This window comes from Castor canadensis, chromosome 5, assembly GCF_047511655.1.
Source record: "Castor canadensis chromosome 5, mCasCan1.hap1v2, whole genome shotgun sequence".
Taxonomy (NCBI): domain Eukaryota; kingdom Metazoa; phylum Chordata; class Mammalia; order Rodentia; family Castoridae; genus Castor; species Castor canadensis.
The window spans coordinates 156044063-156071504 of NC_133390.1; the positions used below are offsets into that span (position 1 = coordinate 156044063).

At 50.6% G+C, this 27442-nt stretch overlaps 2 protein-coding genes and 1 pseudogene across 5 annotated transcripts; all 3 read left to right on the forward strand.

The window, feature by feature from the left end:
• Window positions 1-3554: 3554 nt before the first annotated feature.
• Id1 (inhibitor of DNA binding 1) lies at window positions 3555-4739 on the forward strand. The gene is made up of 2 exons (XM_020171989.2): window positions 3555-4065; window positions 4282-4739. The coding sequence occupies exons 1-2, from the start codon at window positions 3652-3654 to the stop codon at window positions 4321-4323; spliced, it is 456 nt and encodes a 151-aa protein (XP_020027578.1). The 5' UTR covers window positions 3555-3651; the 3' UTR covers window positions 4324-4739.
• Window positions 4740-13170: 8431 nt separating this feature from the next.
• Window positions 13171-13258, forward strand: LOC141423662 (U6 spliceosomal RNA; annotated as a pseudogene).
• Window positions 13259-19259: 6001 nt separating this feature from the next.
• Window positions 19260-27442, forward strand: Cox4i2 (cytochrome c oxidase subunit 4I2). 4 transcript variants are annotated; one of them, XM_074074514.1, is made up of 5 exons: window positions 19260-19344; window positions 20318-20399; window positions 22010-22208; window positions 24362-24493; window positions 27224-27442. In XM_074074514.1, exons 2-5 carry the CDS (start codon window positions 20318-20320, stop codon window positions 27231-27233), a joined length of 423 nt encoding a protein of 140 aa, XP_073930615.1. In that variant the 5' UTR covers window positions 19260-19344; the 3' UTR covers window positions 27234-27442. The 4 variants fall into 4 exon arrangements, with proteins under 4 accessions (XP_073930615.1, XP_020027577.2, XP_073930613.1 ...); XM_020171988.2 differs by having other exon boundaries at window positions 22010-22174; XM_074074512.1 differs by lacking the exon at window positions 27224-27442 and adding an exon at window positions 25675-27217.

Consider the following 27442-nt stretch of genomic DNA (forward strand, 5'->3'; position numbering starts at 1 on the left):
TTTTGGTGGAATAGGGGTTTGAACTCAGGCTTCATGCTCACAAAGCAGGTACTCTACTGCTTGAGCCACACCTCCAGTCCATTTTGCACTGGTTATTTGGACATGGGATCTCCTGAACTATTTGCCTGGGCTGGTCTTGAACCAAGATCCTCCTGATCTCAGCCTCCTAAGTAGCTGGGATTATAGGAATGAACCAAGAGTGCCCAACCACATTTCTATTTAACACTATATTCATGGGCTGGTGGCTCAAGTGGTAAAGTGCCTACCTACCAGTGTGAGGCCCTGAGTTCAAACCCCAGTACCACTAAATTAAAACAAATTAAAATAAAAATATATAAATAAAAATACATTCATGTGTAATGAGTCATAGACCCAAAATTAAAACTTAAAATTATGAAAATTCTTAGTTACAAGAGAAAATATTGGTGACTAGGGGTTAAACAGGTATTTCTTAGATATGACAAAATATGAGCAATAAAACACTGATGAATTTACAGCTTCTGCTCCTTGAAAGACACTATTAAGTGAATGAAAAGACTTGGCAGGCATGGTGACTCAAACTTGTGATCCCAGCATTTGGGAGGCTGAGGCAAGAGAGGATCACAAGTTCAAGGTCAGCCTAGGATACACAGTAAAAATTACAGCTCATGCCTGTAATCCTAGCTACTCAGGAGGCAGAGATCAGGAGGATCGCAGTTCAAAGCCAGCTGAGCAATTAGTTCATGAGACCCTGTCTCAAAAAAACCCTTCACCAAAAAGGGCTGGTGGAGTGACTAAAGGTGTAGGCCCTGAGTTGAAACTCTAGTAACAAAAAGAAAAAAAAAAAGTGAAATTCCTGAACTGGTCACGGTGGCAATATCAATAATCCTATAATCTCAGCATTGGGAGGTTGAGGCAGGAGATCTCAAGGTAGAGGCCAACCTGGGCTACATAGTGATTTTCAGACCATCCTGGGCTAAACATGGAGATGCTGCTTCTAAAAGAAAAGAAAAAAAAAAAAAATAGGCAAGGGCATGTTTCAAGTGTTGAGTACCTGAGAGGCCCGGAGTTCAAATTCATTAAAAAAAAAAACCCTGAAATTCCTATTTCATATTGCTCACCTTCCCCACTCCTCTTTTACACCTGACAGGAATCTAGGGTTTGTTTTTTACCTTTTTTTTTTTTTTGGTACTGGGGTTTGAACTCAGGGCCTACACCTTTAGCCATTCCACCAGCCCTATTTTTGTGATGGATTTTTTCGAGATAGGGTCTTAGGCATACAAAACAAGCACTCTACCACTGAGCCACAGTCCTGGCCCAGCAGTAAGATTCAGACATTTCCCAGAGCCAAACTCCCCAGTTGCTGCATGGCCAGGCCATGGATGGATGATTGTCACTGTTGGTGGGCATTTAGGTTATTTCAATCCCCTCTTGCAAAAGCACAGCAGTCAACATTCTTGAGCAGACATCTTTGTGCAGGACAGTGGAGGCTTCCCTGGACTTGGCTGCAACAAGAATGGCTGGGTCAATGAAGAAACACTTGCTGATGAATTAGTATGCCAATGACCTCTGGTTGATCACTGTCCTTCCAGGTCTTCAGCCAAGTCTTTGGAGCAGCATGGGAGGAATCAAGGCCTAGGGAGTTTGGAGCATATTGGGGTGTGTGGTAATGAGATGGGGTGGTCCACCTACTTAACTGATAGTGTATTTTTTTTTCATTTGGTGGGACTGGGTTTTGGACTTAGGGCTTCATGCTCACAGAGCAAGAGCTCTACCACTTGAGCCACAGTCCATTTTGCTCTGGTTATTTTGGAGATGGAGTCTGACCTGGAACTCCACATCCACCTACACCTTCCAAGTGCTGGGGTGCATCACGAGGCCCAGCTGTCTCTGTTCTTTGAAGCTGGTGACGCTGATCAGATTTCCTGATTTCCTGAGGAGGAGGCAGAGGGCTGGTGTATTGTTCCCTATTCCAAACATCTGTGGGAAAAGGGAAACTGTTGATACCCTATGAACTAACCGCTGGGGGAAGGACGGACCATAATGTCAGCCTCTCCTACTTACCAGGGTGGCCGTGGGTAAATAGTCCGAGTCTCAGTATCCCTGCGTGTGGCCTGCCTATGGCTCTGGATCACACTGCCCGCTCTACACAAGTCGCGGCATTACTGTGCCTTTGTGGTAACAATGCTGCCAGTACAACTGCCATGGTTTCTGGGAGGTTTGTAAGCCTCAGTTTCCCCTTTTGTAAAGAAACCAAATAGCTCCCGTCTTTAGAGTCGGGGACAGGACTACAAGATGAGAAAAGTAAACTTCCCACAGTGCTGGAGTGAGAACTAAGGGAAGGGTCACTTTTGTGATTCTTTGGGAACCAGGCAGATGGTAAGGAGCAAGGGCAGAAACTCACCTGCACTTACCCAACAGCAGCGCTGGAAACGCTGCTCGGGCGCAGGGCAGAGCAGGGGTTGGGCGGGGGTTTTGAGAAAACCTCCCAAGCCTGGGTCTGGATGGGGGAGACTCCGCAGGTGTGGGGCGGGGACGTAAGGTGCAGCGACCGCGCCCACTAGGAAGGCATTCCCAGGCCTCCGCTCGGGGTCTGCAGAGCTCTCCAGCCCAGTTTGCCGTTCCCATGGCGACCGCCCGCGCGGCGCCAGCCTGACAGCCCGTCCGGGTTTTATGAATGGGTGACGTCACGGGCCTGGCGTCTAACGGTCTGAGTCGCTTGTTCAGACGCTGACACAGACTAGCCCGGGGAAGGGGGGGGCGGGGATTGGATCTGCGCAGCTGCCGCGCTGTGGGAAGGAGACCCTGCTCTGAGGTCTTTAAGGGGGGGAAAAAAAAAAATCCAGCCAAAAAAGGGAGAAAAACCACTAGTTGCGGATTTGGGAACTTTTTGCAGGGGGCTACAAATTCAGGGTAGAATTGGGGGATGGTGCAGCTCTACTCCGTCCCGAATCTTCTATCTAATTCAGGTCCCAGAGACCCTGCATCTTACAGGAAGACTAACCAGAAACTGGCTCCCACTTCAAGGGATCTGTGCCTTGATTCTAGGAATATGAACAGCAACACTGTTTGAGAATTGAGAACGTCCAACTCCGGGAGTTGAGTGTGAAAGAGGGCACGCTTTAAAATTTGGCCTTGAGATTTGGTAGTTTCCCAAGAGGATCTGGAAACCCTTGGCTTCTGACGTAGAGCCATCCATTTCTCCGTCCAAGCCTCAGTTTCTCTCATCTGTAAAATGGAGTTAGAGAAGTGAGAAAGTGAACACATGAAGCCTGTTCACGAGGTGTTTTCCTTATCAGCAAATGGTTTAGCCTCCTTACCAAAGCATCCAAGGCAACCCTCCCCTCCACTAGCCGACCTGCTCCCAGCCCTCCCTCCGTCTCTATTCTTGAGACTCGCTGGCCTTTTCACTAACTCAGGGCGCACAATTTGAGCAGGGGGTGGAACCTAACAGGACTCGAAGCCACGCCTCCAGCACTCCCATTGGTTGCTTTTGAACATTTTTGAGCCCGCCCCTAGGGTGGGGGGGGCGCGGCGTCCTTATAAAGGACCGGCTGGCGCGCCCTGCTCTCGCATTGCACAACTGTTGTCCAACTTTTTGGAGCTCATCTAACTCCTCGGTGCCCTTCTTCTTTCTTCTCGCCAATTCTCTTGTAGCCAGACACCAGGACCATGAAGGTCGCCAGTGGCAGCGCTGCAGCCACCGCGGGTCCCAGCTGCACGCTGAAGGCCGGCAAAACGGCGGGCGGTGCGGGGGAGGTGGTGCGCTGCCTGTCCGAGCAGAGCGTGGCCATCTCGCGCTGCGCCGGGGCGCGCCTGCCCGCGCTGCTGGACGAACAGCAGGTGAACGTGCTGCTCTACGACATGAACGGCTGCTACTCGCGCCTCAAGGAGCTGGTGCCCACCCTGCCCCAGAACCGCAAAGTGAGCAAGGTGGAGATCCTTCAGCACGTCATCGACTACATCAGGGACCTGCAGTTGGAGCTCAACTCGGAATCCGAAGTCGGAACCCCCGGGGGCCGGGGGCTGCCGGTTCGCGCTCCGCTCAGCACCCTCAATGGCGAGATCAGTGCCTTGGCGGCCGAGGTGAGCTCCAAGTCCGAGTATTTCATTATCCTTCTCTCGATGGGGAAACTGAGGCCACCACATCTATTAGAGAATCGGGCTGTTGAGAGGATGGCCAAGGAAACTGGGAAAAGCACGCTTCCCCGTCGCGTCCCTTAAAAAAGTGGAGACGCCTGCTGTGCTTCTAAGTCCGGTCCCTTCCAACTTACTAATATTTCTCTTCTTTCGTTTTCACAGGCGGCATGTGTTTCAGCGGACGATCGCATCTTGTGTCGCTAAGGCCCCCGCACTCAGGGACTGCTGGACCCCAGCTCTCCAGGAGGCAAGAGGATTAAGTGCGCCCGGTCCTCCCCAAGCGCTCACCCGGAGCTGGGGAAACAGACACTTCGGCGGCCATCGGATGCTTGCTGGATCGGGCCGGGGCTGGAGGAATAGACGAGGGGAGGCCGACCTTCTCCACAACTGCCAGCCTCCAGAGACTTGGGGAGGGGGTGATATCCCCCTACCGTGTGTTTCTATTTTTTGAAAAGCAGACATTTTAAAAAATGGTCACGTTTGGTGCTTCTCAGATTTCTGAGGAAATTGCTTTGTATTGTATATTACAATGATCACCAACTGAGAATATTGTTTTACAATAGTTCTGTGAGGGTGGCTTTTTGTTGTTTTATTAAACAAGTACTTTAGATGTTGGAAAAGTTGCAATGACTTCTTGGATTGAGGGGAAGGGTCCGGGTTTTGGGTTGACCTCTGACCCTTTTCACAGCTGGTGTTGGGAGGAGGGAGCCCAGACGGCCACATCTGGACTGCCACTCTTAACAGACCTGAGTGAGCATTTCCGGTGTCTTTAAAGTCTATTCTTTTCCCCTTGTCCCTGGCTATTTCCCCGTTTCCTGGTGCCATAAAATTAAATTCTCTCGAAGTGGTCACTAGGCCATCTGGATCACCTGGGGAGGTTGTTAAAATGCAGATAAACCTGCTGAGGACCCCTCTGGGTTGGGAGTATTCAAGCCCTTTAAGTTGGAGAATCGGTCATTGGGTCATCTGCCTCTTTGGCAAGGTGGGGGAAGTGAATCCCAATGGAAAGGGGAATTCTAAGGACATATTGTCTGAAGCAGGCCTTCTGTTCCCCCATTCCCTAGTAAGATGTGCCTCCCCCAGCCAGCGAGGCACCTCCCTGCTGTGTGCCAGCAGGCTGCCCTGGGGCTTCTGGCCAGTCCAAGTGGGTGATCAAATTGGCAGAGCCAGGCTGTGCACAGCTGCTGGGCCACCTGCTCTGGCTCCGGACTGTGCCCCCTCACCCTGGCCTGGCTGTGCCAGCAGCTCAAACCAACCTCTCCCCTGGGGCTACTGTGTGGGCTCTGAAGAGGAGTGGGCGACTCGTGTCCCCAGCTTCTGAGCAGGAAATAGATGTCACTGACAAGGGACTGTCTGCCTGGACTTGTGGGTTTGTGCTAGAAGGGAAGTGTGTAAGTGTCTGGGCTTGTGTATGGGATTAGAGTAAACTGGTAGCCCTCCCCACCGTGAGTCTGGGTCACTTGTACATGCCTGTTGGGGGAGGGGGGGTGAAAGAGGATGTGCTTGTGTTGCGGGTATAATGGCAAATGTGAGCACATGTGTTCTGCAGACAGATGTAACCTGCACTTGAGGCTTATATGTGCAGCCTAAGTGCATTGTTCGTACCCCTGCATGGGTGGGTTAATCGATAGGTTTGTGTTGGGGGAGGGGCACAAAGCCACATTTGGTTCCTGTGTAATTGTTATGTAGATTTCTTGACATTCCTGGGCCACTGCAAGTAGGGGTGGGGGCAGCTGTGTTTGGGCAAATCCCTCCTCAAAAGTTTTAAGTACCAACTCCTGGGCAGTTGTCAGACCTGGGACACCAACCTTCAAGTATCCCTACCAGGTCAACTTCGAGTCCCAGAGAAGATTTGTCAATAAACAATGCAAACCAGAAGCCTGACAATGACCACCCTTTACATAAAGCATTTCATAAGGCTGAAGGCAGGATTTTGATCCCTGTTTTACAGCAGACGAAACAATGACAAAAATAAATGTACTTATGAGCACCAACATTAAGCCAGGTGCCACCCTCTATTCAAACCTTTTAAGGATTCTTATCAGACAACAGAGTATTTCCAGGTAAATTAAATCCTTTGCTACTCCCCCCTCACCTGGCTGCTATATTACAGCTCCAAGCTCACAGAATTGTCCAGAATAAATGAAATGGAGTAAAGGATTTAGCACAGCGCCTGGCACGTAGTTTGATGGTTATAAATTAATCATAGCCTGTGTGTCCTTGGAGTGTCCTCCGAGGCACACGTGTGCACCCACTCCCTCCCACGTGTGCCTCCCCCCCCTCCCCCCCCCCCCCGGGCCCCGCAAGCCCACCCACGGGGACGTGGGCGTGTCCCGCTGCGCGCAGTCCTACACTGCAGGGCCTTCTTCCAGGGGAGGAAGGGGCTGCGGCGGGCCTTGGCCACCTCCCCCGCCATTCAGGCACACTCTGGATTCCACGTTTCCTTCCCTTCCCCTTTGGCCCGAGCCCAGCCCATCTGGAGGCCGGCTCGGCGGCGGCCTGGGAGCGTTTCCATCAGCTGGGCCCGAGGAATGCAGAGCTATTTAACCTGAGCATCCCCAGGTGTACGGAGGCGCCTGGCTGTCTGGGGCCCGCAGTCTTTGGCACCGCCGCGCTAGACAAACAGCGCGCCGCCCCCGCCCTGCCCCTCCGCCCGCAGCTGCAGCCGGGCCTGGGAACCGGCGGGCGCCGGCGGCTTGCATAAGAGGCTCCCGGCCTCGCGGAGGGAGGGGACAGAGGCCGTCACTGTGTGTGTGTGTGTGTGTGTGTGTGTGTGCACAAAACCCTGCTCCCTTGGAAATCATTAATGCCCCAACCCTCCACGATGGGACACAGCCAGGAGTTGAGGGGGTGAGGGAGGCAGAGAGACTCCAGAACAAAATTATTCTATTTAGGTTATTTAGCAAACACTTATTAGAGCGCTTATTATCTGCTAGGCGCTATCTTAAGCTCTTGAAAATAGCGACTCATTTAATGCTCACAACTTAAATGGACCCAATGTTCTCATATGCTCATTTTAATAACAGCAGTAATTAGTAATTAGGCTAAGCTCCCCCACCCCCTTCCAGGATCAAACCCAAGGCCTTGCACATACTAGGCAAAAGCATGACCACTGAGTTGCGTTCTCAGTCTTTGTTTTTTTCAGACAGGGTCTCACTTTGCAACCCAGCCTGCTTCCATCTCCCAAGTGTCTGAAATTACAGAAGTGTTAACACCACACACAGCTACATGGGCTTTGGGCTTTTATTTTTTTGGTGGTACTGGGGTGTGAACTTAGGGGCCTCATGCTTGCTAGGCAGGTGCCCTACCACTTAAGCCATGCTGCCAGCCCTTTGTGTGCATGTGATATTTTTTTGAGCTAGTGGCTCACTTTTTTCCCCTGGCCAGCCGCGAACCACCGTCCTCCTCATCTCTGCCTCCTGAGTAGCTAGGAGTAGAGGCAGGAGCCACAAGTACCTGGCTAAACTAACTTTTTAAGTATCACAGCAAGTAGGATGCAGCCTCTGAGTCAGCCTTGGTGGTCTTCACTTCACCAGAAAATGGGCTTCCAAATCTGGGCCTCAGAGATCTACTGACCAGATGCACATAAAAAACTTAGTATCCCAGCTTCCCGGGAGGTAATGAAGAAGGCTCACTTACAGGAGTTGGATATCTGTCCCATCTCAAGCAACACAAAAAGCTTTGCACTCTGACTGGCTCACATAGGTATGAAATGTTTTGTGGCTTTAATGAAGGATTGTCTCAACAGCCCTATCAGTGTGGGGGTGCCTTGCTCCTCTCATTATTCAAATGAGAAAAGGGAGGCATCACAGAAGTGAGGTGACCCACCCAAGGCCACACTAGGACTTTGACTTACAGGGCTTTTCCAGAAATGAAGCTGGTTCAAACCAGATTTATTTATTGGAGGTACTGGGGTTTGAACTCAGGGCCTTGTGCAGGTGCACTTTCACTTGAACCACGCCCCTTAGCCCCCAAGCCAGGTTTAGAAGGGGCCTCATGTTCCCACAGAACATCCAGTTTAGCCTTTCACCTTATTTCCAGTTGAAATCGTACCTCCAACCTGGAGGCTGAGGGATCCTCAGACCCTGATTTCAGGATACACCTTCTCCCCAGCACCAGGGGCAAAGGATGCCTCCACCACACACAAGCGCAAACTCCACACCTGCCAGTGTGAGTCAGGAAGACCTTGGTGTTCACTGGCTGGCGGGGGGATGGTGTTGGATCCCCCACATTTTGCCTCCTTAGACTAAGACCCGGCCCATTCTTCATGTGAATCACTGCTATCATTATCATGCACCAGGAAAGCCAACCAGAGAGGGCTCCCTAATGCCCAGGATCACACCACAGAGCTTTCCAGTAGCAGGCAGGCCCTCAGATCCCAGGCTGGTTGTCGCAGTGAAAGGAGGTGAGTCACAAGGCCAGGTCAGGAGCCGGGCGAGGCTGGGGCCAAGGCCAGGCGCCACTTTCCCGGAAAGGGAAGGGAAGAGGAAACCAAGGCCTAGGAGGAGCCACAGGGAGGGGCAAGACTCCCTTATCTCTGTGACCGGCCCTGGCTGGCTCTGCTTCCTGCCTACCCCAACTCTTGCAAAACCTCTTTCCCAGCGCTGCCCCCAAGAGGGGTGCCCCAGGCCGGTACAGGGTTGCATCAGGCCCTTGTGCAAGGGGCGGTTAGGGGCGGATGGTAGCTTGTGGGCCAAGAGGGAACAAGGGAAGGCAGACCCAGTGTCACTTCTGACAGGGCGCTTGCTTCACCTCCCTGGCGCAGGCATCTTCAGCTTAAAAATGGGTGTCATACCCACTTGTTCTAAGGTTTCAGCAATGACATCATCAACCCGTGCACTCTAAGCCCCAAGCTAAACCATTGCCATGTCACTTCTACCTGGGAAGACTTACCAGCCCCAACTGGTTTATTCAACAAGTAGTTAGAAATCTCGCTTTTTGCCCAGGCCAGCCTGGGACCGCAATTCTCTTGTGATAGTTGAGATGACAGGCCTGGGCACTCATGCCCAGCAATTTTCCACTGAGATGGGGGTCTCGAAAACTTTTTTGCATGGGCTGGCCCAGAATTGTGATTCTTCTGTTCTCTGCCTCCCACATAGCTAGGACTACAGGCAGTGGCACCCAGCTAAAACTTACACTTTCAGTGAGAGGCAGCAAATAAGTAGGCACCCATGTAATCAGAGTATTTACCCGGAAATTATCAAAGATGCTTAAACTTCAGAGCTCCTCACTTGGGAAGCTCTCTAGCTTTGTGATCATAGGTTTCATTGTGTTTTGTAAAAAAAGACAAAATACTGTGTTTTTGTTAGAGGCCCCACAAAACCTAGCTTCTCTCTGGTATATAAGAGGGGAGGCAGCAAGGCCCAAGCTCAAAGGCTTGCAGAAGAAAGAGAAGACTCATGTGTCTGGGTGCTGTGCTCTCAGTGATGACCCAGTGGGCTCACGGCATTCTGGTGCTGTGCCTGCTTTGGCTGTCCTGGGTGCTGTGCTCTCAGTGATGACCCAGTGGGCTCACGGCATTCTGGTGCTGTGCCTGCTTTGGCTGTCCCCTGGCAGCTGGCGCCCCCTGCTGGGAAGAGCCGAGGCTGCGCTTGTGCTGGCGAGGAGCATCATCAGGATCCGGCCGGAGGCGACAACTGGTACCCTGGCAGCCCCTAGTGGACTTCCTGGAACCTGCAGCCAGTGCTGTGAGCATCTTCAGAAGTGTGTGTGTGCTTTCTTTCTTTCTTTCTTTCTTTTTTTTTTTTTTTCTGGCAGGGCTGGGGTTTGTGTGCACACTTTTTGTGTTTGGTATATGAATGTGTGTCTGTGTACAGGCACAAAGCAGGCAATGATTCTAGGTACAGGCACACAGCAGGCGACAAATCCAAAAAGCTCCACCCTCAGCATTTGCTCTCCATTTCCTTTTCCTTGCTGTATGACAACCCCTCACAACCTCAGTCCCAGTCCATAAAATATTCTAGGCCTCCCTCCCCACTGAGAATTGAACCCAAGGCTTCATGCATATGCATGCATGCATATGCTCTCCCACTACCACTGAGTCCTCTTTTTTGGGGTTGAGGTGAGGGAGAGTACTGAGGTTTGAACTCAGGGCTTCACGCTTGCTAGGCAGGCACTCTATCACTTGAGCCACTCCGCCAGCCCTGTTTTATGTTGGATATTTTCGAGATAGGGTCTTGAGAAGTATTTGCTCCAGTCTGGCTTTGAACCATGCTACTTCTGATCTTTGCCTCCTAAGTAGCTAGAACTACAGGCATGAGACGCCAGTGCCAGGCTCCTTTTTCACTTTAGTTTAAAAAGGGTCTCACTAAGTTGACCACTCTGGCCCCTGAACTTGTAACCTTTTGCCTTAGTCTCTAGAATATACAGGTGTGAGTCACCAATGCCTGACCAACTTAAAGATGATATAATTCACACATGACTGCATGCTTAAGAAATAGCCGGGGTGCTGGCTTGGTTTTCCAGGAGCATCCTGTGTTTCCACTTTGCCCAGAAGACAATCGTTTTGATGGTTGCTGGGGATCCGACTGAGGGCATTGTACGTGCTAAACACTAGGAGATAAATTTACAGGACACACACAGTCACGGTCGCTGCATCTCAGGCCCTGCCAAGTGTAACTCCCAAATGTGTTCCAGATCCACAAGTCTCTGCCTGTTCACCCAGCCATCTCGCCTGGATCGTGGCAGTAGCCTTGTCATTGATCTCCCTACTTCCTCCATTGTCCCCCCCCAGCCCCCCATTGTCCACCTGGCAGCCAGAGGGATCGTCCTCTGACGTAGGAAGATCATATCATATCATTCACGAGCTTAAAAGTTTCTAGTGGAGCTGAGGGTGGAGCTGAGTGGTAGGGAGCTTGCCTAGCACGCAGTACCAGGGGGCAGAAAAGTTCCCTGTACTACGCAGTTGCTCTTAGAATAAGACCCTGACTTGTTACTTTGACCTACAGGGCAAGTAAGGCCTGGGTCCTGCCAATCTCCCCTAACTCTCTCTTCACCGCTACCTCCACATACCAGGGCTTCCTTCCTTGCTGGAAGGTCTTTACATGTGCTGGCCTTCCTGTCTGAAGTTTGTTTTTTTTTCAAATAAATTTTTATTTTTATTATTTTTATTTTATTTATTTATTTTGTGATTCTGGGGTTTGAACTTAGGGCCTACAGCTTGAGTCACTCCACTAGCCCTTTATTGTGACGGGTTTTTTCGAGATAGGATCTCACAAACTATTTGCCAGGCTAGCTTTGAACCTCGATCCTCCTGATCTCTGCCTCCTGAGTAGCTAGGATTTCAGGCATGAGTCATCAGTGCCCAGCTCAACACTTTTTTTCCCCCACCATACTTTTTAAAAATTATTGGTAGTACTGGGGTTTAAATTCAGGGCCTCATGCTTGCTAGGCAGGCTTTCTACCACTCGAGCCATGCCCCCTAGCTCCTAATTTATTTATTTATTTGTTTACTTATTTATTTAGAGACAAGGTCTTGCTGTGTAGCCCAGAGTGACCTGTAACTCTTTTTTTTTTTTTTGTACTAGAAGTTGAACCCAGGGTCTGATACTCACTAGTGCTCTACTGCTGAGTCACACCTCCTATGTCTGTTGGTACATAGGATGCTGACAGAAGGGGATGCAGGCTAAAAGCATACAGGAACTCTTCTATTTTTACAACTTCTGTGAGTCTAAAATTATCTTAAAAGGAAAAAAGACCTTAAAATAAAAGAGAGCCACAGAAGGCTAATCTGGAGCCAGGCCTCTGCAGCCTGCCCCTCCCACTAATGACCGTAAAAAGCTGGACAAACACACAAAGCAATTACTTATGGAAGAACCCTGAGAAGTAAGTAGGAGAGAGCACGCTAGCATATGAGGAACAGCCTGTGTGGCAGACACAGGGAAGTTTCCTGCTGAATTTTTCCCTTTTATCTTCTGGCTTTGTTTGATCTGAATAGGAAATTTATGAGCTTTTTTTTTTTTTTTGGCAGCTCTGGGGTTTGAACTCAGGGCCTCATGCTTGCTAGGCATGCGTTCTTACCACTTGGACCACTCCACCAGCCCACAACTATGAGCTTAACAGCAAAAATCACCTCCTCAGCCAGGCCCCCATACCTGTAATCCTAGCTACTTGGGAGGCTAAAATTGAGAGGATTATGATTCAAGGCCAGCCCAGGCAAATAGTTCTAAAGAACCTACTTCCAAAATAACTAGAGCAAAATGGAGTGAAGGTTTGGCTCAATCTGTAGAGTGTGTACTTTGTAAGTGCAAAGCCCTGAATTTAAAATTAGCCTCCCCACTCCCCGAAAAAAATTCCTACCTATAATCCTAGCTATTCAGGAGGCAGAGACCAGGAGGATCACTGTTCAAAGCCAGCCTGGGCAAATAGTTTGAAAGATCCTGTCTTGAAAATACCCACCAAAAAAAAAAAAAAGAAAAGAAAAAAATCTGGTGATTGGCTCAAGTGGTAAAGAGCCTGACTAACAAGCATGAGGCCCTGAGTTCAAACCTCATACCGCGCCCCCCCCAAAAAAAAGTCATCTCCTGCAGAAAGCTGATCCACATTGACAGCAAAATCCTCCAAAAGAAAAGCTTCACATCTTGGCTAGAGAACAAGAAAATGGGCTTTATTGAAGTGAGGTGTGTGAGGAGAATTCTATTCCCTTCTTCCCTCCCTCCCTCCCTCTTTTCTTCCTTTCACAGTAGTGGGAGTCGAACCCAGGGCTTCACACACAAGTGCTCTACCACTGAGCTACACCTGGCCCAACCACAGGGCAGTCCCAGTCTCAGATCTGCTTGGCACGCTGGGTGCAGGAAGCTTACGCCTGTAATCCTAGCTCCTCAAGAGGCAGAGATCAGGGGGATAGCTGTTCGAAGCCAGCCTGGGCAAATAGTTCATGAGACCCTATCTGAAAACAAAAACAAAAACAAAAACCCTTCACAAAAAAGAGCTGGTGAGTGGCTCAAGGTGTAGGCCCTGAGTTCAAACCCCAGTATCACAAAAAAAAAAAGAAAAAAAATTTTGCTCTGCTGCTGTTCCCAAGTCCATGGAGACAAAAGCCATCCATATGATGCTCCCTTCGGCAACACATATACAGAGAAGATAAGCATGACCCCCGTGTAAGGATGACACGCAAACTTGTGAAGCATGCCATTAAAAAAAAAAAAGCCATCCATCTGGAGAAAAGAATTTGGACAAGGGACCTCATAAGTGGGAATGATGAGAGGCAAGCCCTCAAATCATCATTATTTTTCTCTTCCCTCTGACTCCTTTGCCACTGGGCAGGCCCAGTGGCTTGGAGTTATGAGACAGTGCTGGTGGTTAATACTTTGAAAGGACTCTATGTCTGACTAGAGGACCAGAAAAAGGGGCTTAAAAAGTGCTTAAAAAGTACCAGGTGGCTCCTGCCTGTAATCCTAGCTACTGGGGAGGCTGAGATCAGGAGGATCACAGTTTGAGGCCAGCCCAGGCAAATAGTTCATTAGACCTCATCTCCAAAATTCCAGAGTGAAATGGACTGGAGATGAGGGTCAAGTGGTAGAGCAACTGGTTTGTGAATGCCTGCTTTACAGTCCCACAGAAAGAAGGAGTAGGAAGAGGTGGAGGAAGAGGAAGAGGATGGGGGCAGGAAGCCTGGTTTGTGGTAGAGCACCTGCCTAGCATGAAGCCCTCAGTTCAAACCCCAGTACTACCACCAAAAAGAAGGAAGGCTAGGGGATGTGGCTCATGGCAGAGCTGCCCTTAGCATGCACAAGGCAATGGATTCAATTCCCAGCACTGAAAAAGAAAAGGACTAGATGCATGGCTCAATTGGTAGAGTGCCTGCTTCGCAAGTGAAAAGTCCTGAGTTCAAATCACATATCACCAAAAAAAAAAAGTTGGAATGGCTATATTAATAACAGAAGTAGACTTCAGAACAAGAAAAAATTACCAGGGATAAAATGACATAATAACCTGGGTGTAATCCTAGCTATTTGGGAGGCTGAGATCCAGAGGATTGTGATTAGAGTCCAACTGGGGCAAATAGTTTTCAAGACCTTATCTTGAAAATACCCAATACAAGGGGTGGCAGAGTGGTAGAGCACCTTCCTAGCAAGCACAAGGTCCTGAGTTCAAATCCCAGTACCACCAAAAAAAAAAAAGAAAAATATAATAATAAAAATGTTAATTCACCAAGAAGACATGACAATCCTAAATCTGTGTGTCCTTCTCTTTTGACTGCACTGGGGTTTGAACTCAGGACCTTGCACTTGCTAGGCAGGTGCATTACCTCTTGAACCACTCCGCTAGCTTGCCCTTCTCTCTTTTTTTCCCTTTTTCTTTTGGTGGTACTGGGATTTGAACTCAGGGCCTCATGCTTTCTAGGCAGGCACTCTGCTACTTGAGCCACTCCACTAGCCCTTTTTTGTATTGGGTATTTTCAAGATATAGGGTTGCAAACTATTTGCCCAGGCTGGCCTCAAACCATGATCCTCCTGATCTCTGCCTCCCAAGTAGCCAGGATTACAAGCATGAACCACTAATGCCTGGCATCTGTAGGTTTCTTTGTGTGTTAATTTTGAATAATGAAGAGTGCTGGGAAGAAAATAAGTCTAAACAGGTTAGGGAGCACACTTTTCATAGGAGTCAGGGGAAGTCTGTCTGAGATGACATTGAGCTGAAAATTGAGGACAATGGTGGGGGTGGTGAATACATACCACACTCTTTTCCCCAAGTTCTGACACATCAGAGAGCCAGATGAAGAAGCAGGTGTGTTGAAATCAAAATGGCACTTCATTACCTTACAGTTGCTGCTGCTGCATGACAAACTTCCTGAAAACCTAGTGAGGAGAACAACTGTCTGATGCCCATGTGTGGTCAGGAGCTCAGAAAGGCATAGCAGGCCCTGCGATTTCTGGGGCCTGAGCTGGGAAGACTTGGCAGTTTAGGAGGGACTTGATCAAGGCTGGAATCATCTGGAGATATATATCTTAGTTTATTTTGTGTTGCTGCTGTAACAAAATACCACAGGCTGGGCGACCTATAATGAACAGTGATTTATCAGCTCACAGTGTGGAGACTGGGAAGTCCAAGATGGGAAGGCCAGCCTCTGGCATGGGTCGTCTTGCTACATCATGTCATGGTGAAAGAAGGGCAAGGAGGGCAAGAGAGCAACAGGGGCTGAACTTTTCTTCTTTGTTTTGTTTTGGCTTTCTTTTGAGACAGGGTCTTCCTATATTGCCCCAGCTGGCTTCGAACTTGAGATCCTTCTTCCTCAAGGATTAGCTGGGATTTGTCATTATGTCCAGCCTTTTATTAGGAACCCACTAGCATGATAACAGCATTAATCCATTCACTCCACTTTTATGGCTTAGTCACCCCCTATTAGGGCCCTCTTCCTACTCTGTGGCATTGGGGTTAAGTTTCCAACACATGTTCCAAGATGTGCACCCAAACAACAGTAGTGCACTTCACTACAAACTGATGTTGGCCATAGGCCAGCACCTCGACTGGGCCTACACATGACCTCTCCACATGGACCAGTGTGGCTTCCTCACAGCATGGTGGCTGGGTTCCAAGAGTGTCTCAACAGGGCCAGTGGTAGAGTGCTTGCCTAGCATGTGCAAGCCCCTGGGTTTAATCTCAGGCACCACAAAAAATAAACAGCTTCAAGAGTGTCCCAACTGAGTACATCCTCTTTATGATGTAGCTTCAGAAGTCACATCGTATTACTTCTACCGTATTCTACCGCTTAATACAACTAGATTCCACCACTAGATCGCAAATATCAGGCTCACACTGCAAAAATGAGCAGGTGGCATTGGGGATGTGGTTGGGGGTCTCTCTTGAAAATACAACTTGCCACAATTACTGATAAACTAGTTTGTAAAATCTAGCTAGCTTAGATGGGTGAGAAGCCAGGTAAAGTGGTGTCACATGAAAACAGGTTATGGGAATAAATGTTTTGCTCTTGAGATATAAGCATTTCAGCAGAGGAAAGAGGAGTTACAAAGATCCTGTCGTGGGTGTGTTCTAAGAACTAAATGCCAGCATGGCTGGGCGTGGTGGGTGAGGAGTGGTTGATGAAGGACTGAGTTTGGAAGGTTTGGCAGAGGGAACCTTGACTGTCAGAATAGAGTTTATGGGGTGCCAGTGGGTGCTAATAAAGGCACAAGAATGCCACGAGGCACTGGCCCCATATCTGGGACCACATCCCCATGCCCATGAGCCAGTCCTTTCCTGAGTTCCCCCAGTTTGGCCAGGAAGATCTGGAGTAGATGCTGCAGGCCATTGTAGCTTCAGATGGAGCCCCAGGGCAGGACCTGAAGGGACCAGTGCACGGCTGACTCGACCACTGGCACCCTGTGTGTGTGTGCTCTGGGCAGGAAGGGAGGGAGAAGGGGATGGTACAGAGAGATCAGACAGGCTGAAGAGGGTTTCCATCTCTAGATCACCTGTCCAGTCCAGTGCAGTGAAATTCAGCCAAAGACATCTCCCACCCTCTGAATGGCTGTTCCTGAGTCAGTCCTGGTTGGTTTTGACTCAGCCTATCTGTCCAATTTTACTTTTTCAAATTTTTAGTGGGACTGGGGGTTTGAACTCAGGGCTTCACACTTGAAAAGGAGGTACTTTACCACTTGAGCCACGCCTCTCCAGTCCATCTTGCTCTGGAGATGGAGGTCTCATGAACTATTTGCCCAAGCTGGCCTTGATCCTCAGTTTTCTCGATCTCAGCCCCCCAGGTAGCTAGGATTACAGATGTGAGCCACCGAGAGTCTGGATCTATTTCAAAAAATTTTTTAAAAGACGTGTTTCCCTGTATTGTCCAGGCTGGCCTGAGCTCAAATCATCCTCCCACCTGTCTCCCGAGCAGCTGGGCAAATAGGCGCCGCCAACACGCCCAATTTTATTCGCAGTTTTAGCAGCGCTTTCTGGACTGGCCGCGGAGCTGCTGGTTTTCCAGCAATGTCCTCCCAACCTGTGCGGCCCAGCACCTGGCAGGCCTGGGGGCCGGATCCTGACAACGCCCCAGGGGAGTCTGTGTCCAAGCCCGCCTTCCTGCTGCAGAGCAGAACACGCCCTGCCGCTCCTGGCCACGCCCCCTGCTCGCTGGCCCCACCTTTCACCCAGATGGCCCCGCCTCCCTAGCTCTCGGTTCGTGGTCCGCTACAGCGCAGGCCCCGCCCCTTTGCACCAGCCCCACCCACTCCTGCCTGGCCCCCACCCCACCGGGCCAAAAGACTCCTGCGCTCTGCGCTCTTACTCTGACTCGCCCTGTCCGCGTTTAACCCGCTTCCAGGACTGCCTGGAAGGGGCTGGGAGTTCGGCCGCGACGCTTTCTCCGGCACCTCTTCCTGTTTTCGCCTTTAAGTCCTGCATGGTGCCTAGATGTTCCTCAGTATCCCCTCTAGCCTGGCAGGCTGGATGTGGGTCCTACATAAAGCCGAGTACCTGGATCGCGGTTGTGCCATCTGGTACTCGTGTCTGGGCAGAATCTCCAGCTCTCTGGAGATGACCAAGAAACTGCAAGCTGCCCTTGTCTGTAGGGGACCCCCTGGCGATCACTTCCCATCCCTGCTGTTTCCACGGCCTGTCATCACCTCAGTGAAGGGCCCATGGGATACCACTTTAGGGTTTCTGGGGAAGACTCAGTCCCTGGCCCAGGGCCCTTGTAGGAGGACCCTTTATGGATGAGGCCATCTATTCCCAGGTGCAGGTCCTCCAGAAGATGCACCACAGTCGCCCTGCACGAGCCCTGCACGTGGTAGTGCTCCCCCAGGCCCACGGTGAGCAGCCTTCACCTCCTAGCCATCAGCCTCGGGGCAGGCCTCACACAGATGTTTCTTATCACAGCACCACTCCACATCTGGGGCCTGGAGTTCCCACAGAGGCAGGATGGGAAAGGGCAGGGAAGGAACAGAGGGTTGTGTTCTCCAAATGCCTTCCCCTGGGAGACCCAGAAATTGTGCTGCTTGGCCACTCAGCATGGCAGAAGCAGAGCCCACACATAGGTCACTCACTCCAGTGTAGGCACCACCCACCCACTGGAAACTGACAAGTTTCAAGACATAGCTGGGAGGAGCGGTGAACACCTGTAATTCCAGTACTCAGGAGGCTGAAGCAGGAGGATCAGATAGTCCAAACCTGTCTGGAACTGGACCATAAGCCCTACAAAGGCAGGAATTTTGTCTGGTCTTCGGCTCATATCCTCCAGCATTTAGTTTGGTAATAAATGCCAGCTGAAGTAAGTCTTAATCTTTAAAAAAAAAAAAAAAAAAAAACACCCAACCAACAAAACAAAAAACCACTTTTTTTCCTTCTGTACTGAGGATTGAACTCCTCATACTAACACTTTACCACTTGACCTATGCCCCCAGCTCTTTTGTTTCTAAGATGGTCTCGCTTCTTTTTTGTCTATGTTGGCCTCAAACTTTCCATCCTCCTGCCTCTGATTCCTGAGTAGCTGGAATTATAAACATGAGCCACCATGCCCAACTCTTTTGGCTTTTTTTTTTTTTTTTTTTGGCAGTACTGGGATGAATTTAGGGCCTCAACTCTTGCTTAAGCAGGTGCTCTACCACTTGAGCCACTCCACCAACCCTTCAATAAATTATTTTATTTTATTTTTTTGCGGTACTGGGGCTTGAACTCAGGGCCTTTACCTTGATCCGCTCCACCAGCCCTATTTTTGTGAAAGGTTTTTTGAGATAGGGTCTCTGAAAACTATTTGCCCGGGCTGGCTTCGAACGGTAAGCCTCCTAATCACGGGAAAGAAAACAGGAGCCCAGAGAGATTAGGTTATTTGTCGAGAGTCACACAGCTAAGATTTGAAGGCCAGAAGGAGATTTTCAACACCTCTGTGGGGCGGGGAGAGGTAGTACCCCACAGGCGAGCTCCAGCCCAGCAAGACCTGGGAAAGAGCAAATGGGGCATCCTGCTATATGGGACTATCCAACCTAGAGGGGCCTGCAGGACACAGTGCACAGGACCTGGCCGATGTCAGCTGAGGGTCGCCAGAGGCAGGACCCCCGTGGGTGGGGACATGAAGGCGAAAGTGGCCCTGCAGTCCTCCCCGCTGGCGGTGGACCGGTGCGCCCCTAGGGGCTCGGACCCGGCGCTCCCAGGCGGCCGAGACAGGACGTTCCCACGCGGGGGCGGGCCGGGGGCGGGCCGGGGGCGGGGCCGCGCTCAGGTCCCTTCTCAGTAGGTTCTCAGTTACTCACTTGGCTGACCAGGGTCGCCCTGCTGCGGTGGCCAGCCGGCAAGGTGAGTGGACGGAGGACCCTGCTGCCCAGTGCAGCACCCCTCGCGGGCGGACGGGTGGGTAGGTGAGGGACGCGACTTGGACACCAGACTTCGCCACCGGGTCAGGCCCCTGAAACAGAGGAGGGTCGGGGGTTTTGGCAAATTACCCTCTGTCCCGAGCATAGATCACCATCTCCCGACGTGCAGGGATCTCCCACCCCATGTATCCTTCTCAGCTGTGAGGGCACCCCTCCACTTATCACATATGATGTGCGCCCCTGCTCCCTAGTGTGGGCATCTCTTCCTCCCCCTCATATGTGGGGCCCCTTCCTCTCCCTAGATGTATGGCCCCTTTCTTTTTCCAAAAGTGGCATGGCCCCTTCTTCTCCCCAGATGTTCTGTTCTCGCCCTCTTTCCTACCCAGTTTTGGTCCCTGGCCTTTGAAGCCCAAGGGACTGCCAGACCCTGAGACTTCCCAGGGTGGGGGTGGGGCTCAGCCTGTCACGTCCCCCACCAGATCCAGCCGAGCAGGCTGTGCGCACGTAGGCAGGCAATTAGGGAGAAGGGGGGTGTCCGACCATCTGCGCAGAGCCCTCGGCAGATGGCCCTGTAGAGGGGTGGCCTGAGGACCTGTGCTCTCCCTACCTGAACTCCCACCCACTTTCCTTTTGGGGCAGACAACTGAGGGAGCTCCCCAGCCTGGCCAGGCTGAAATGGGGTCTTCATCAGAACACAGGTCTCCAGGTTCCAAATTGTTCAGATCTACCCCACCAGTTATACCTCTTCCTCTTCTCACAGGATGAATTGAGGACTGTGAGAGGGTACGGCAAAGGTCTAAGGTCCCCCGTTATACAACTGGAAGGGTCAGGGGCATAGGGGTAATCTCAAAACCAGGGAACCTCCACCACCACACCAGCCAAGACAGGGTCTGATCCTATTTGTTGGCCCCGGAGCAGTGTTGGGGAGAACTCATCTGTACTCTCTCCTCCCCCAGATGCTCTCCAGAGTGGCTTGGAGCTTGGCACTGAAGACCCGTGGACTTGGAACTCGGGGGACTCACAGCCCAGGGGACACTGGTAAGGCCTGGATCACTCTTTCCCAGCCAATGTCACAGTTCTTGGTAGGGTTCCTTTCTTCACTGTCCCCAAACCCTTTCCTGATCCAACTGCTTGGTCCTAAAGTCACATTCCTCCAGAAAAGGAGCCGATGGCAGATCCCTTCATTTGAGGCTTCCTCAGGGCGTTATCCTCAATCCTTAGGTCTTTACGTCCTGAGGTGGAGGGGGCTATAGGACCATGGACCCTGAATCCTCTTTTCCAGACCTTGGTGTCAGTGCTAGTCAGAAGGAAGAGACCTAAAGCAGAAGAGACTTCAGCCAGATAGCAGACGGATCTAAGTCAGGCGAGCTGGGAATACAGGCTCATACCTATATTCCCAGCTACTTGGGAGGCAGAGATCAGGAGGACTGAGGTTCCAGGCCAGCCCTGGCAAAAGCTAGAGAGAACCCATCTCAACCATTAAAGCTGAGCATAGTGGTAAGTGCCATCAATCCAGTTATGTAGAAGGCATAAATGGAAGGATCGTAGTGCAGGCTGCCCTGGACAGAAAAGTGAGACTCTGTTCAAAAAATAAAAGCAAAAGGGTTGAGCAAAAAAGTAGTAGAGGGCCTGCCTAGTAAGCTTAAGGTCCTGAGTTCAAATCCCAAACCACCAAAAAAAGAGGACCTTCTTGATCTTCAGGGAACAAAATCAAACAAAGATATACTTATGGAGCCTGGGGCCCTTCCTAGGTTCCCCAAGCTGTGGGAGACACTTGGCTTAGACTCACACCTAGACCTCATGACAGCCGTGCCATGTCTGTTACTCAGATAAACAAATGAGCCCCAGATGAGAAGAGCCAAGACTCTTTGCCCAAGGCCATTTCAACGCTGTCTCCTTCAGGTGGTACCTGTGCCCTCCTGTGGGCCATTGGTGTCAATAAACACAAGTCTTTATTCAGAACCGCCCTAGACACCTGCAAAGAGCCCTGAGGCTTAGCCCTCAGGAAAAGGCTCTAGAAAGAAACCAGAGGTAAACCCGCCGCTGTAAATATGTGATTTACTGACCAGCTCCTGTGAGCCGGGGACTGTGTGAAGCCTTGTGAGTACATTATCTGGAAGTTTCCAACAGGCCTGTGAGGTAGGCTTTCTCATTAGTCCCACTTTCCACAAGAGGATTTTGAGGTACAGCAAGGTAAAGGGGCTTGTTGGAGACTGGTTTGGACCCAGGTGACTCCAAGGTCATGTCCTTGATCCCTCATTAGGGCATGTACAGGGTGCTTTACAGTTTGCATCTGAGCTTCCTGCCTCTTAGCCTTCGCTTACCCCTGGCTTCTGTGTGCCATGACCTTCTCGGCATAGATCTTCCCAGAGAATACAAGATTTGAAGCCAGGCCTTAGCCCTGCTTTTTCTTGCTGTGAATTTCAGCAAGCCATTTAGCAGCTCAGTATCTTCATTTGCCAAATGAAGATGACATATCACTCAGCTCGGAGTGATGCGGAACCAATGAGCCAAGTCACCTGAAAGCCTTAAACTGGCTCCTGGTACACAGTAAGTGCTCAATAAGTGTAGCCCATTGTATTAATATTATGGTTAAATGCAGGATGTCCCAGGTGACCTGGACCCACCACCCTTCTTTGTGTCTGCAGCTCGTGGTCCAGGGAAGATGACCCCGTACACCAGCTACTATGCCCAGCGTTCCTACCCCATGCCTGACGAACCCTTCTGCACTGACCTCAGTGCCGAGCAGCGGGCCCTGAAGGAGAAGGAGAAGGGCAGCTGGGCCCAGCTGAGCCGCGACGAGAAGGTGGCATGTAGGCGCGGAGTGGGGCTCTCTGGGGACACGAGGTGGATTACCTGGACGGTTTCTGCCTGCACTGTGCTCCTAGTCCCGTGGGCCACTGGCCCCAGGAGCTGTAATGCAGGATGTGTGGTCAAGGTGGGATGTATCCAAGGGGCTGTCAAGACCTCCTGGTGCACCTGCCAGAGGCCTTGAGGGTGGAGAGGTGAGGGCAGGCGGAGGGGGCAGCACAGAGAAGGATGTCACAGCTGGCAGTGTGGAGTGTCCTGGCATCTCCACTGGGAAACAGATGAAGGGGGCAGGTGGACAGCGGGGCTGTGTGGTCCTGGGCTGACCTCAGGTATTTGGAGCCTCTCAGTCTCAATCCACCAATGAGGAGCCAGGTGGCCTCCAGCTTTCAGGGGTTCTCATTCAGTCATTCATTCATTCAGCACCTCATTGAGCACCTAGTACAAGGCCAGACACTGGAACATGGCTGGGAGCAAGCCAGGCTCCACTTTTGCCCTGTAAACTCACACCTGGCCCTCTCCCCTTGGTTTCTTGTCTATGTCTGTCTCTCCCATTTCAGAAACACACATTCCCCCGCTCCCCTCATTGCCCCAAAGCAGGTGGCAGTACTGTAACCCCCACTCTCCCTGCACACTCACCTGCACCTGTGGCTCCTGGAGGTGGAGGCAGGGTGTGACGCCCGCGTGCATGAAGGCCTTCATCTTTAGCTGCGAGCACTTGTTCTGCACAAGGCCGTGGGTGACTTACAGGCTGTGTCAGAGCTCAACAAACAACTTTGACCACTAGACATGGCGGCGTTCAGCCCTTGACCTCTCTCCCGGCTGGCTTGGCCTCCTCATTCTTTACCACTTTACCGCTCCCAGGGCCCCTTGCACCCAAGCTCCCATCCTCTGTGAAGATTCAGACTCCTTCTATGGTTCACTGTCTCAGCCTGAACTGCCCAACCCAAGACGGTTCCTCTCCCCAAGGAATTCTGCTTCCATGTTTTCTTTTACATAGTTAATTTCCAGACTTCACCAGGCCTGACATGCAATATTTCCTGGTTCCTCCTTTTCTACGCTTTGCTTTTTTCACTTTTTGATGCTGCTGGTCTAAAAGCTAAAATGTCACTACTGAGCAGCATGTCAGCCCCAGCTTGTCTGCCTCCTCACAACAGTGCCAGGTCCGTGACTGTGACTGCATTTTCAAGGTGCACATTTTAAGCAAAAATAAAAGTTTTAAGCAGGTGCGGTGGGTGGTACACACCTGTAATCTCAGCCCTTGAGAGGCTGAGGCAAGAGAATTGTGAGTTTGAGGACAGCCTGGACTACACAGCAAGACCCTGTCTCAAATAAACAAACAAAATTTTATATTTTAAAATACCTTGACACTGGGGATTGAACCCAGGGCCTTGCACATGCTAGGCAAGTGATTTACCCCAGGCCTCTTTTTTTTTTTTTTTGGGTCCCTCAAGTGCCACACTGATCTAGGTGCTGGGAATGTAGCAATGAATAGAGTCCTTGTTCCCCTGACGCGTAGAGTCCGGGTGAAAGATAAGCAGGAAATAAGAAAGCAGATGAATAAAAATGCTACTTAGTGCAAGGGAAGTGAAGGTCAGGGGACAGTCTTGATAAAAGTTTGAGTCACACAGAAGCACAGTTTTGTGCTCCCCTTGCCTAAAATCCACCCTGACTAGTTCAGTTAGAGTGAAACCCCAATTCCTCCTCCCCTTAGCTGGCAAGGTCCTGTGGGATCAGCTCCCACTGACACATCATTAATACACTTTCTTTTTTTTGTTCATTCCACTTTGGCACACTGCCCTTCACGCACTCCTTTCCTAGCCTTCAGGCCTCAGGGCCTTTGGACTTGCTTTAGTTTTCATTTGACTTTCTCCTTTGATTTTCTAAGCCTCAGCTTCAAATTTACCTCCTCTGAGAGACCTTCCGCAACCTACCTAAGGTAACCCCCCAGTCTGTCTGAAGCATTTGCCATCTGTCTCCCCCTCTAAGCTCTATGACAGAAGCCATTTTCCTCTGGCTTGTCACTGCCATGTCCCCAGTTCCTGGCTATGCTTTGCCCACAGTACATGCTCAGTCAGAATCGGCTGGATGACCAGCATCTGCTGTAGAGAGGGGGAATCCGGGGGTCTTGGGGGTCCTGTCTTCAGAGTGGATGCACCTGAGGTTCCTTCCCCATACCCACCTCCCTCCAGTGTACCGGCTCCAGTTCCACCAGACCTTTGCGGAGATGAATCGCCACTCCAACGAGTGGAAGACGGTGATGGGCTGTGTCTTCTTTTTCTGTGGACTCACTGCTTTGATGATCTGGTGGCAGCGGGTCTATGGTGAGTGATTGCACAGGCCCTGGCAGCAGGCCTGGATCATGCTCTGAGGCCACAGCGACTGGCCAAGCTCCTAAGGGAACCATAAGAGTTCTGAAATGTCTCCAAAGAGATGGAGCCGAACATTCCAATCCTGGCTTAAAATGGGTGTCTACCGCTCTGGCCCTCAGTTTCCTCATCTGCACATTGGGAATAAAAATGCTGCGTCTCAGGGCTCTTGTGAGGATTTAAGAAGAGGGCTGTAGTTCAGTGCTTGGCACATAGGCGTCAATGGTGTTGCTATTGGCTGTTAGGTCTTAAGCATGTATTTTCTAGCATATTGATGCAGCTGCTGTGACAACAAATTGCCAACATATAAGAGCTTAAACAACTGGGTGCCAGTGGCTCACACTGTAATCCTAGCTACTCAGGAGGCAGAAATCACGAGGATCACGGTTCTAAGCCAGCCTGGGCAAATAGTTCTTGAGACCCTATTTCAAAAAAACCCTTCGCAAAAATGGCTTGTGGAGTGGCTCAAGGTTTAGGCCCTGAGTTCAAACTTCAGTACCTTTAAAAAAAAAAAAAAAAGACAGGGTTTTACTATGTACCCAGGTAGGCCTCAAACTCATGATCTTTCAGCCTCAGCCTCTGAGTGCTGGAATTACAGTTTTTCTCACAAAAAAAAAAAAAGAGGCCAGAGAAATAATCCAGATAACTATGGGAACTCCACAACCCAGGCTCCTGTCTCATTGATCTGCCAGCCTGAACATGTAGCTTTCATTTTGACATGTAAGATGGCTGCTACAGTTCCTGCCACTTCTGCTCCTATCCTGTTGGCTATATGTGATCACATGACCATGCCCGGCTACAAGGGAGTCTGGGAAATGTAGTCTTTTGCTGGTTATCACATGTCCAGCTGAGCTTTTTTTTTTTTTTTTAATCTCAGAAGAATGATTCTCAAAGTGTGGTCCCTGGACAAACAGCATCACCTGGGAACTTGTCAGAAATGCTGATACTCAGACCCACCACAAATCTGAATCAGACACACTGTAGTGGAGCCCAGCAATTCCCACTCCCTTCCTTCTCCATCTCCACTAGGGATGGAACTCGGGGCCTCGCACATGCAATGGAGGGGCTCTATCACTGCACTGCAGCCCACAGTTTTTGTTTTGACAGCTCCCTGGCTTATTCTGATGTTCACTCAGGTCAGAGAACCCCTTCTCTGGAAGAAGTAGAGAGTCCATTGAGAAAGAACTGGTTCAGCAGGCTTCACTTCTAGGGGTCTTGTCATGTTTCTTCTGTAAAAAGCTGGATGGGAATTCCTGCCTTCCATGAGGATGGAATGAGACCGCCTTTGGCAAACAGCTAAGTCTTTTCTCAGTCTTTAGCACATCACAGGTGCCCTTCCTGCCCACCCTTAGGATAGAAGCTATCAGGGATGGAAGCCAGGCAGGCTCCAGCCCTCAAACCTTCCCTGGTTTACACATCAGGCCCCCCTCAAATCCTTCCCTTAACTCTTCGGGTTAAGTGTTGCTCTCCCCTGATTTTTAAAGTAAGCACTCACTACCTTCTACCCCTGCTCACCTTAGGAAATGAGGAGCTATCTCACCCTGGACCTTCTGAGTGAATAGGAACAAACTCAATAATTATAGTGGATAACATGTAGTTAGCTGTTCATACCTGCTCAACAGTTGCTTATAGCTTTACAAGTACCAGCTCACTCCATTCCCACAACCCTTGTGAATAGGGCCTACTTTTGACAGGTAAGGAATCTGAGGCTCAGAGAGGTGAAGTGACTTGCTCAAGGCCACACAGTAAGGGAGTGGTGGAGCTGGAATTTGGTCTTCAAATCAGTGCTCCTATACTACTGTTACCTGTGGCTATGGTGTTCCAGATGTTCCTCAGTTCTTGGGGACAATGTCTAAGATTAGGACGGTGCCCCAGGTGCAGTGAAGGGACCAGGCAGAGTAGGAAGATAGACTGATTTATTAGCAAAGCAAAAGGGCATGGGTGTGTGGGGGGAGGGGGGCAGGTGGATAAGGACCAACTGTCTGGAAGCTGTCGGAACTTGGGTTTTTTTTATTTTGTTTTGTTTTTTTTTTTTTTGGCAACTGGGCTTTGAACTCAGGGCCATGCTTGGTAGGCAGGTACTCTACCACTTGAGCCACTCTGCCAGTCCAGGGCTTGGGTTTTTTCCAATAGAGTTAGGGTTACTAGGTGTTGTGAAACTGAGGCCCTCCCCTTGTGGCCCCTGGCCAAATGGTTTGAAGATTGCTCAGTGGCTGCCCAGGTATGGGAAGGCAGCCTGCCTGTCCCTTTTGTCCTCTTTGCCCGTACCATTTTAGCCTGTCAGTGGAAGGTCATGTGTCAGTCATTATGCTCTCAAGTCATGGGCCTGACCTTGATAAGAAGGCTATAGGGCCACCATTGGCCCAGGATTTTAGAATGGAATCTTGTGGCCTGGGGCATTTCCCCAGTCCTGCTCCTGCCTATGTCGCTGCCAATGCTAACACTACCATTGGCCACAAAGACGGTGAGGAAACTGAGGCTCAGAGGAAGGAAGGACACAGACTCAGCTTGTACAATGAGTCTAAGGCAAGGCTAGGGTCAGAACCCAGAGGTCCCTGGGGCAGTGTCCCAGGACAGAGCCGGTGGGGGCCAGACGGGGAGTCCCGCAGCACGGGCCACGCTGGCCTTGTGGCTGCAGGCCATCACTTGCGGGGGGCCTGTGCTCACCCTGCGCCCTCCCTGCAGTGCTCCCTGAGAAGCCCGTCACCCTGACTGACGAGCGGAAGGCCCAGCAGCTCCAGCGTATCCTGGACATGAAGGCCAACCCTGTGCAAGGCCTGGCCTCCCGCTGGGACTATGAGAAGAAGGAGTGGAAGAAGTGACGCACCGCTTCCCCGGCAGGGCCACCCTGATCCAGAGCCTGTGCTGTCCCCTCCATGACAATAAAGCTGGCCTGTTCTCTTA

Excerpts from the sequence above, each read along its gene's own strand:
- Id1 (XM_020171989.2), top strand. The coding sequence starts at position 3,652 with ATGAAGGTCGCCAGTGGCAGCGCTGCAGCCACCGCGGGTCCCAGCTGC. Across the intron at positions 4,066-4,281 it reads TCAGTGCCTTGGCGGCCGAG|GCGGCATGTGTTTCAGCGGA; the intron begins GTGAGCTCCAAG and ends TCGTTTTCACAG.
- Cox4i2 (XM_074074512.1), top strand. The coding sequence starts at position 20,318 with ATGCTCTCCAGAGTGGCTTGGAGCTTGGCACTGAAGACCCGTGGACTT. Across the intron at positions 20,400-22,009 it reads TCACAGCCCAGGGGACACTG|CTCGTGGTCCAGGGAAGATG; the intron begins GTAAGGCCTGGA and ends TTGTGTCTGCAG. Across the intron at positions 22,209-24,361 it reads GGGCTCTCTGGGGACACGAG|TGTACCGGCTCCAGTTCCAC; the intron begins GTGGATTACCTG and ends ACCTCCCTCCAG.